Source organism: Lutra lutra, chromosome 8 (assembly GCF_902655055.1).
Source record: "Lutra lutra chromosome 8, mLutLut1.2, whole genome shotgun sequence".
Taxonomy (NCBI): Eukaryota; Metazoa; Chordata; class Mammalia; order Carnivora; family Mustelidae; genus Lutra; species Lutra lutra.
In genome coordinates, this window is record NC_062285.1 from 97,116,527 (window position 1) to 97,126,433 (window position 9,907).

Genomic DNA, 9,907 nt, shown 5'->3' on the forward strand with positions numbered 1-9,907 from the left:
GAGACTCGATCCCAGGACCCTGGGATCATGACTTGAGCAAAGGCAGATACTTAACCACCTGAGGTACCCAGGTGCCCCTATAATGTTATTTAAAATGCTGTCCGCTGCTTTATTTTAGTTACAGCTGTACTTATTTTGCCTTGGTAGGGAGTGGTAGTTGTGATCAGCCATGGTCCTAGCTTAAGAGGGTAACACCTGGGCTGCTTCAAACTCTGCCCTGATAGACAAACCAGCATCACTGTATTGAGCAGTAGAGTGACAGGTGGCTATCACTTAACCAACAGTCATTGAGAGTCTGGTGTGTACTAGGCACCTGCTTGGTGCCTGGCATTTAAAGTTGAATACATAGAGTCTCTGCCCTCTAGAGTCTTACACAGCCTCATTCTAGCCAGAAAGCCATCATACGAAATCTGAGAGTCTGTAGTGTGTGCGAATAGAAAGGATGGTATTTCTGAGGATGCTGCACCCTTAGGTAACTATTGAGAGTCAGTACTTTTGGGAGGCAGCTTACTCCTTTGTATTTCTCAGGCCTGTGTACATCCAGAATAGTGCCGGCTGCGTACTAGGGCTCAGATATTTGTTGTCTTAGTGAACATGAAACGTCTATGGAAGATAGGAGCAAAATGCTTTCAACTTTAAAAACTAAAATTTTGTCATTGTTTTACAGAAAATGTGCTCTAACTGGCCAGAGTAAGTCTTGTAAACACAGAATTAAATTAGGGGACTCAAGCAACTATTACTATATTTCTCCTTTTTGCAGATACAGGGTAAGTAACTGAACCATGAATTTTAATTAAGCCCACTTTGATATGAGATGTTTGACTGTTTATGACTTTTTTTTCCTTTTGACCTAGATCACCTCTGTATGTAACTTTTTTACATACATTCGATATATTCAGCAGGGGCTCGTGAAACAGCAGGATGGTGAGTGTTCTTAATTGGTTACAAAATATTTACATAAACCTTCAGTGAAAAGTATAGGACATAATAGTAATCCTCAAATAAGATTTATTATTGGTACATTGATATTGAATCTCTCATAGTTCTAATAAAATGTGTGGAGAATTTGGGAATTAATGTCTTTTAAAACATATTTAACCCTTAGAACTGCCTAATTTTACTCTGATATGAGTTTTTTTGTTTTTTTGTTTGTTTTTAAACACAGATGTTCACAGCTGTTTTATTTCTCAGAGACCCAAACTAGAAACAGTCCAAACATCCATTAACAGGTGCACAGATAAACAAATTATGTTGTGTCCATGCAGGAGAATACTAATGAGCAATAAAAAGGAAGGAACTATTGATACATGCAACAACATGGCTCAATCCCAAAATCCTTATGCTAAATGAAAGAGGCCAGATTTTTAAAAAAGTACATACTATGTAATATCACTTCTATAAACATCTGATATGAGTTTTAAGCAGAATCTGTTATAACTCTAAGGGGGGTATATTGATAAACCAGATGGCAAATGTGAGGGGAGTAAAAAGCTTTTTGAAATTATGCCTAAGAAATAAAAGTAAGTAAGCGCTAGACATGGTCAGATTTATTTTAATTGGTGAAAACCATGGGAATCTAATGATAATTTTTTCTGTATTTTGTACTTTCACATGTGAATTAACAAAGCAGTCATGAAGATAGTTCTGAATGGAATAAAGTTTACTATATGCTGAATCAGCTGAAACATATAGATGATATATCCAAGAGAGCCAACCTCATGCAAGTGTTTTAATATTTTTAATTCAGTCTTTCATGATTACTGATGATTCTGTAGCCACATGGCTTAAATGCCAGGCATGAAAATGCATAAGGCCCAGCAACTCCAAAGCAGTGTTTCTTTTTTTTTTTTTTAAAGATTTTATTTATTTATTTGACAGAGAGAGACAGCGAGAGAAGGAATATAAGCAGGGGGAGTTGGAGAGGGAGAAGCAGGCCTCTTGCCTTCCTGCTGAGCAGGGAGCCTAATGCGGGACTCGATCCCTGGACCCCGGGATCATGACCCGACCCCAAGGCAGACACCTAATGACTGAGCCACCCAGGTGCCCCCAAAGCAGTGTTTCTTGAGTACATGTGAAAGCAGATACTAAGCTAGGGATAAGTCTGTACCCATTTTGTGTTTGAATTCAAGTTGTAGAAAATTTCCTATTCATATTTTTTTTAGGGACTGAATATATTTTTATATTTAAAAATTAGAAGAAGCCTGCTATCTTTCAGTCATGTAAACCAGTGAATCTTAATTCTGTGGAAAGGTTAGTCATGCTAATAAAAACTTAATTTAGCATTTCAAAGCTTTGGTATGAGAAGAATCCTATTTATTTAGAATCCCATATAATTAGATTTTAATGCCTAAAAGAATGAGGGTGAAACCTCTCATTAATGTTGAATTTCAAAAGGCTGAGTAGCATAAAGTAGTGTTTAAAGTGTGCAATACTTTCTATGACTTTAATAAAATTGAAATATTTTTTAATACCTGTTGGTGGTTAATAGGATTTAAGCCACAGAACAGATGATTTATGTTAAGTTAAATTTTCAAGTGTGTTTTTTCTCCTTGTTAAAGTAAGTTTTGTAGGGAAGATAAAAGGTAATTTCCTTTGTGAAAATAGGGAGAAATTGCCATGAGTAGTAGTGGGGGTATAATGGTGATAAAAGTGGCCTCTTCTCTGGTTTCTCTCACTCTTCCAGGTCACGGTACTTGGTACATATATAATGTGTAGATTTGTAGCAATTAAATTAAATATTACTAATTTTAAAATACGTGTGTTATCTGTGCCTTGTATCAAACAGGATTTAGTGCAGCTAAATCTAATGCAGGGTTTCTCAAGCTTGGTACTACTAACATTTTGAGCTGAATAAGTCTTTGTCGTGGAGGTGGGGGCTATCTTGTACATTGTAGGATGTTTCCCATCATTGCTGAGCTTTACTCTGTAGATGCCAGTAATGAAAAATGTATACAGACATTTTGTCAAAGGTACTCTCGAGGACAAAATCTCTGCTTCTTCAAAACCACTGATCTAAATCAATCTCTAATCTGATGATATGTCAGAGGAAGACTTTTTGTCTGAAATATAAAACCAATTTTTTTTCCCACTTACAGAGGGGGCTTGCCAAAGTAGGGAGAATTGAAATCTACAGTTAGTCTCTACATTTATTTTTATTTCTAATTTGAGCCATATACAAAACCTTTCTCTGTTATTTCTCAAAAAGAATGTTACTGAGTTCTCTGGTCTGCCTTTGTTTTCCTCTTTTTCCTGTTTTACTCTGTGTTGGTGTTAATAAATAGTGGAATGGCCAAGATGTTGCAGACTAAAGTAAGAAGATCCCTACATGAGAGTAATTGAGGACTGGGTGTAATTCCTTATAGTGGCAACATGATTTCCATTTGCTCAGGGCACTGAAGCATCTGCGTCTGTCAGACTAAAGTGGTCATTGACACATCTAACAAATAGTTGTAGCAAAACTGGTGAAAATTGCTCATTTATTGATAAGACTGGGATGCTCACAAATTTGTGAAAAAATTTTTTATGAATTAGTAGTAATATGGCAAGGCATTAGGTATGTCATTAGGAAATGCCCTGTTGGCATTTCAACTAATGTTAAATTTTCAGTGAAACAGCTAAAAGGTAATTAAGATGTTATTTTATGATTTTTACATGTCTCCTTTTCTATTTGTATAGTTGATCAGATGTTTTGGGAAGTTATGCAGTTGAGAAAAGAGATGTCATTGGCAAAGCTGGGCTATTTCAAAGAGGAACTCTGATGCTCTGCCTGGGACCATGCATGAACCTCCCTGAACACCTGGAAAATGGCTGCATATTTTTATGGTTACTTGATATTTATTTCCAAGGAGTGGGCCCAAGACTTTTTCCCTCTTTTGCAGATTACACTAAGAAGTACTGTGATTTCTTTTAAATTGACCTATGCTGTGTCTGCTTACTCTTTAGTTGAACATACTATAAAGAATTACAGGTGTACTAGTGATTGTAATTTATAGTTGCAAAAAAAAGCTAAATAAATAAAGAAATACATCAACGTTAGATTGAATATGTTTTTGCTTTCTCTTCTAGCTCTGACATGGCATGTAGGGTAAGCTGAATGCATTGAATTGTAGCTTTCAAACTGCATAGCAGCCTATGAGTGGCGAGGAAGTAGGCTAAGTGGACAGAATTAGCTCTGTCCCCCCACAAGAATGGGTTTATTTCTATCTGTTTTGTAGATTGGGCTTCAAAGAAGGATTTTATTTAAAGAAGGCAAAAAGAAGAAATCAGCACCTACCCTCTCCATCTAGAGAATGCTACTGTTAGTATTTCTGAAGACGAGTCTTCCAGCTTTCAATATTTTCTACCTACATATGCATATTTCTGAAACAAAGACTTTCTTCTTTAACTTAAATAACTTAAATATTTTTTCTACATGTCTTTAATCACTACATGGTTTTGACTGTAGGATGTTAATATACTTTGTTTTGAAATGAGCTTAAAACATTTTTTTCATATCATAATGCTGTGATGAATATCCTTATGCATACTTCTTTGCACATTGTTGGGTTGTTTCCTTCATATAGACTTGCCTAGAAGTGAAATTGTTGAGTCAAGCTATATGTGTATTTTAAAATATTTGATCTGCTTTGCCAAATTGCCCTCTACAGAAGTTGAACAAATTTATTTTTTACAGCAGCATTTTATGAGAGACCTAGTTTTCTGAAGATGGCATTGTTTTCAATCCTATCCTCAAAGATTTGGTCACCCTTACCTGTAGAAGATTCAATCACCAGGATGGGTAGGAGTCTACAGATAAAAGGATATTTGAGAATGGTATGGTGTGGTAGAAACCATCACTACCATACCAAGCTGAGGAATCATGAAAAGATGAACATGAAAAGAACTTTGAAACTAGAATTTTATGTCCTGATAAATATTTATTCAAATGTGAGGGCATAATAAACATGTTCTCAGACTTTCAAAACTTCAGAAAATTTTCCATACAAAGATGCAAATTAAAAACACTTTTGGAGAAAGTACCTAAGTGTGAATAGAAACAAATCCAAAAGAGGCTGCAAGAGATTTGGGGAAAAATAGATCCTTAAGAAGATTGTTGATGACTTTAAAAGAATCAAAGGTAAGGGTAAAGAAAATAATAAAGTATATAACAATCTAGAATTAAAATTCTTTACAATGTCAACACATTGGCAATGGGAGGAGACCATAGATTGTGTGGGTAAAGTTCCGGTCTTGTTAGATGGAAGAGAGAGATACCAATTAATTGTGAAGGACCAAAGGAAAAAAGACCCAAGTAGAGAAATGAATAGTGTGATATGGAATAATATATTTATAATATATAAAGCATAAGGACATGGAAAGGTTAAAATACAAGTATAACTTGTTAAAATACAAGTTATATAACTTGTTTAAAACAAGTTAAAATACAAGTATAACTACACTGTAACACATTTTCTGAAAAACAAATGGATAGAAACACTCAAATACAGAGAATAAACTGGTGGTTGCTAGAGGGGAGGGGGGTGGGCATCAGACAAAATAGATGAGGGGGATTAAGAGGTACAAATTTAGAGTTGTGAAATAATTCACAGGGATGAAAAGTATAGCATAGAGAATATAGTTGATATAACTTTGGTGACAGAGACTATACTTAATGTGGGCATTGCATAATATATGGAATTGTTGAATTACTGTTTGTACATCTGAAACTAATATGTCACCTATACTTTGATTTTAAAAAAGAAAGTAGTGCTTCGAGGGAAATTTTGTAGCTTTTAAATCTTTTTTTTTTTTTTTTTTTACTTAAATTCAATTTGCCAACATCATTAGTTTCAGATGTAGTGTTCAGTAATTTATCAGATGATGGGCATTAAGGAGGGCATGTCATGTGGTGAGCACTGGGTGTGATATGCAGCTTTAAATCATATTTTTTAAGTGAACTGTGTTCAATTAAGTTACAGAAGGACAAGATAAAAGTAAAGGAAAGAGATAACAGAAATAGCAAGGATGCAATAGAGGATCAACAAAGCTGTGTGTTGACTGAAAAGATGAACAAAATAGACAAAAATTTCTATCAAGTTACCATGGAGAAAAAGAGAAACTATACAAATAACCCATACAAGGAGTGAAAAGTATGTCATTATAGATACTGCAGATACTAAACATGAGTATATGAACATCCCAATATATTTGAAAATTTAAGCAAAAGGGTAAAATTCCTAGAAATGTTGTATTTTGATTAAAAAGAAATCAAAAGCCTGAGCAGTACTATTACTATTCAAGGAGAGACATAGTTAAAAATCCCACAAATAAAACTCTAGGTATAGACAACTTTAACAAACTTTAAAGAATGAGCTATTCTAATCGTACATGTATTCTGGAGAATAGAATTACTATGTTTCATACATCAAAAACCAGTATAACCTTGATAGCAAAACCAGATTGGGACAGTCCATACAGGTAAAAGAAAGGAAGATTATAGGTCTATTTTGTCATGGGTAGAAATGCAAAAGCAAACAATATGACACACTGATCAAGTGGCATTTATCCCAGGAATGCAAAATGGTATATTAGAGGGGCATCTGACTGGCCCAGTCAGTAGAACATGTGATTCTTGATCTCAGGGTCATGGTCATGAGTTTGAGTCCCACAGTGGATGTAGAGATTACTTGAACCTTTTTTTAAATGGTATATTAGAAAATGTATAAATCTAATTCACATTTACAGAATAAAAGTGAACACTGAAGAAAAAATTAAAAAGAATAATAGATGCATCAATAGATGCAGAAAAACATTCTGTAATTTTTTTCAGCTTGATAAAGAGTATCTTAAAAAATCTTACAGTAAACACGATCCTAAGGTGGGAAATGTTAGAAGCATTTTCTTTAAAATCAACAATGGAACAAAAATGACTACTGTACTCACTCATATTCAAAATTGTACTGTAAGTGTTAGTGCAGCAAGATGAGGAAAATATACAGTGGTTGGGAAGGAAAAAATAAGAATTATGCTGATTGTCTACATAGAAAAGTCTCCCATCAAATTATTAGACATAATTGGAGAGTTTAGTAAGGTGGGTAAATACAGGATCGATATATATTTGTGAATTGTACATATATGCAGCCACAGTTAGAAAATAAGATTTTTTTTTAAAAATTTCTTTTCAGTGTAACAGAATTCATTGTTAATGCACCACACCCAGTGCTCCATGCGATACGTGCCCTCCATAATACCCACCACCTGGCTCCCCCAACCTCCCACCCCCCCCACCCCTTCAAAATTTGAACCTCAGATTGTTTTTCAGAGTCCATAGTCTCTCATGGTTCATCTCCCCTTCCAATTTCCCTCAACTCCCTTCTCCTCTCCATCTCCCTGTGTAACAACTGCAAAAAGAATTCTGAAGTACCTAGTGAGAAATCTAACCAAAGATGTGCCAGGTCTGTGGAGGAACAGTTACAAACTTAATTTAAAAAAGCATTGAAAAGGACTAGAGTGATCTATGTTCATGAGTAGAAGGACAATATTTTTTAAGAAAATGAATGTGTAGATTTAATGCATCTCCAAACTAAATCCCAAAATTTCTGCTGGAATTGACAAACTGATCAAAATTTGTGTGGCAGAGTCAAGAATGAAGAATGACCAAGGCACTTCTGAAAGACAAGAAAGGAGGAAGAATTCATCCTACCAGAAGGACATTTTATGAAGCGGAAGTATTTAAGAAAGTGGGACACGGTGCAGAAATAGAGAAAATGGCCAATGGATAGAATAGAGAGCTCCAAAGTAGACCCACATGTATTTGTAAATTTCATATTGACCAAGAAGATGGTAGATCAGTGATAGGACTTATAATTAAATGGAGCTGGCAAAAAGACAAAGGAATGTATGAAATTGGATCTTTTCCTTACACCATACAAAAAAACAACTGTTTAAATGTCCGGAAACTGTAGAACTTCTGATGTAGAAAATAGAGTTGAAATTATAGGTGAAATATATTTTGAAAATACAGGTGGATACCTTCCTGATCTTCTAAAAACTTCTTTTTTTTGTTTTTAAAGATTTTATTTATTTGACAGAGATCACAAGTAGGCAGAGAGGCAGGCAGAGAGAGGGGGAAGCAGGTTCCCCGCTGAGCAGAGAGCCTGATGCAGCGCTCGATCCCAGGACTCTGGGATCATGACCTGAGCCGAAGGCAGAGGCTTAACCACTGAGCCACCCAGGCGCCCCTTCTAAGAACTTCTTAAACTGAAAGCAGAAGAAACTATAGAAGATGGCCATGAAAGGAAGTTGTGTTATGTTATAAATTGTTAATTTAGAAATTTTGTTCATCAAAAGGCATGTTAAAGCCAAACTACAAGCTATGAGAAGATACTTGAAAAACTCATAACCAAGAATAGATTAGTATCAAGAATATATACAGAAATTCCACATATCAAAAAGAAAAAAAAAATAGAACAACAGGAGATGGCTGGAACAGGTCCTCCACAGAGTTGGAAATTCCTGTGGGCTAATAAACTATTAAATGGTCTTCATTTACTAACAGAGAAAGCAAATCAAGACCACAGTGACAGGTTTAAATTCAACTGGCAAAAATTAAGCCCGATGAAGTCAAATGTTGGAGAGAATTTCAGTAGGATTACTCATTAATTGCTGGTGGAAATGCCAAATGGTACACCTACTGTGAAAATTCATTTGAAAAGTTGAACATTCCCCATGGCCCACCAACTCAGCTTGTAGGCATATACTCAAGAGAAGGACTTGTACAAAGTACCCTGGAATGCATCTGTAAGAATGTTTTGGAAAAAATCCAAATGTCCATCTAACAGGAGGGTAAAGTGTTGTGCACTCACATAAGGGACTATCTATCACATGGCAGGCAAAAATGATTGAACATGGGCTACATGCAAAGAAGCAACTTAATATAGCACAGATTGGAAAAGCAAAATTGCTCAGAAGACTGGATGACAATACTTTTCCCATAAAGTTCAAAAACCAAAACTGAACAATTGTTTAAGCATGTATATATATAGAACAAACCTATTTTTTTAAAAACCCAAATAGTGATAAACCCAAAGTTTGGCTTGGGGTTATCTCTGGTATAGAGGAGGAAAAGAGAAGTGGGAAGAACAAATATTAAGAGTAAGTCATTGTTGCTCTTCTAGTCCCTGGGTTGGATGTTGGGTTCACTTGTCATGAAGAGTACATATATGAATGAGGACAGTTGTGCACAGACCATTGGTGGTGTGTTATGAACCAGTGCTCCTGCATTCAAGAGCAAAAAACAGGACCTACTGATAATTGGATTTGGGAGAGAGGAAAGGAGAGAAGTAGGGTCTGAATCCTAGGCTTTTGGCTGAAGCTATTAATGCATTTATGGAGATGGGGAAATCTGGGATAGGTTCAAATTATGCAGAGACAAGAACTCAGTGTTTGATGTGTTAAGTTTTAGAGGCCCATTAAGCATCAAGATGGGGATATTAAGTAGGTATTGATATACAAGTTCAAATTCAACGATTAGGTCAGGCTAGGTGATGCGTTTGGGAGTAGTTTAGCTCTGGGATCAGATAGGAGTTTAGGGATACTTTGGAGATGGAGAAGTATGGCACTGGGAAAGAAAAAGCCTGCAAAGAAGGCTGACTACAGAGGAGCTAGCAGAAATGGCGAGGCAAAGGAGATGGAATAATTAGTGTGCTGATGAATCTTGGCTCAGGAGAGCATTTCTGGACAGAATTTAATTGCCTAGACTACCAATTCTAGAAAAGAAGAAAAGACTTTTTGATGAATTTCTATAAATAGTTTCAGAGCTGAGGAGAGAGCCTGGCCTAATGGAGAGAAGTTGGATTAGGAGTTGCTCAGGAGAACTGCATTCTCCAGGGATGGTTCCCAAAACTGATCAGTTAGGCAGGTCACCACT

The 9,907-nt window shown here is 35.8% G+C and overlaps 1 protein-coding gene across 3 annotated transcripts in view; it reads left to right on the forward strand.

The window, feature by feature from the left end:
- The window catches only part of RAB3IP (RAB3A interacting protein), a 44,817-nt gene extending 40,782 nt beyond the window's left edge, over window positions 1-4,035 (forward strand). For all 3 annotated transcript variants that reach the window (XM_047740240.1, XM_047740241.1, XM_047740242.1), the window contains 3 exons: window positions 668-767; window positions 855-924; window positions 3,676-4,035. In XM_047740240.1, coding sequence (XP_047596196.1) covers window positions 668-767; window positions 855-924; window positions 3,676-3,758 — 253 coding nt within the window. In that variant the 3' untranslated portion in view covers window positions 3,759-4,035. The remainder of the gene's footprint in view (window positions 1-667; window positions 768-854; window positions 925-3,675) is intronic.
- The last annotated feature ends 5,872 nt before the right edge of the window (window positions 4,036-9,907 follow it).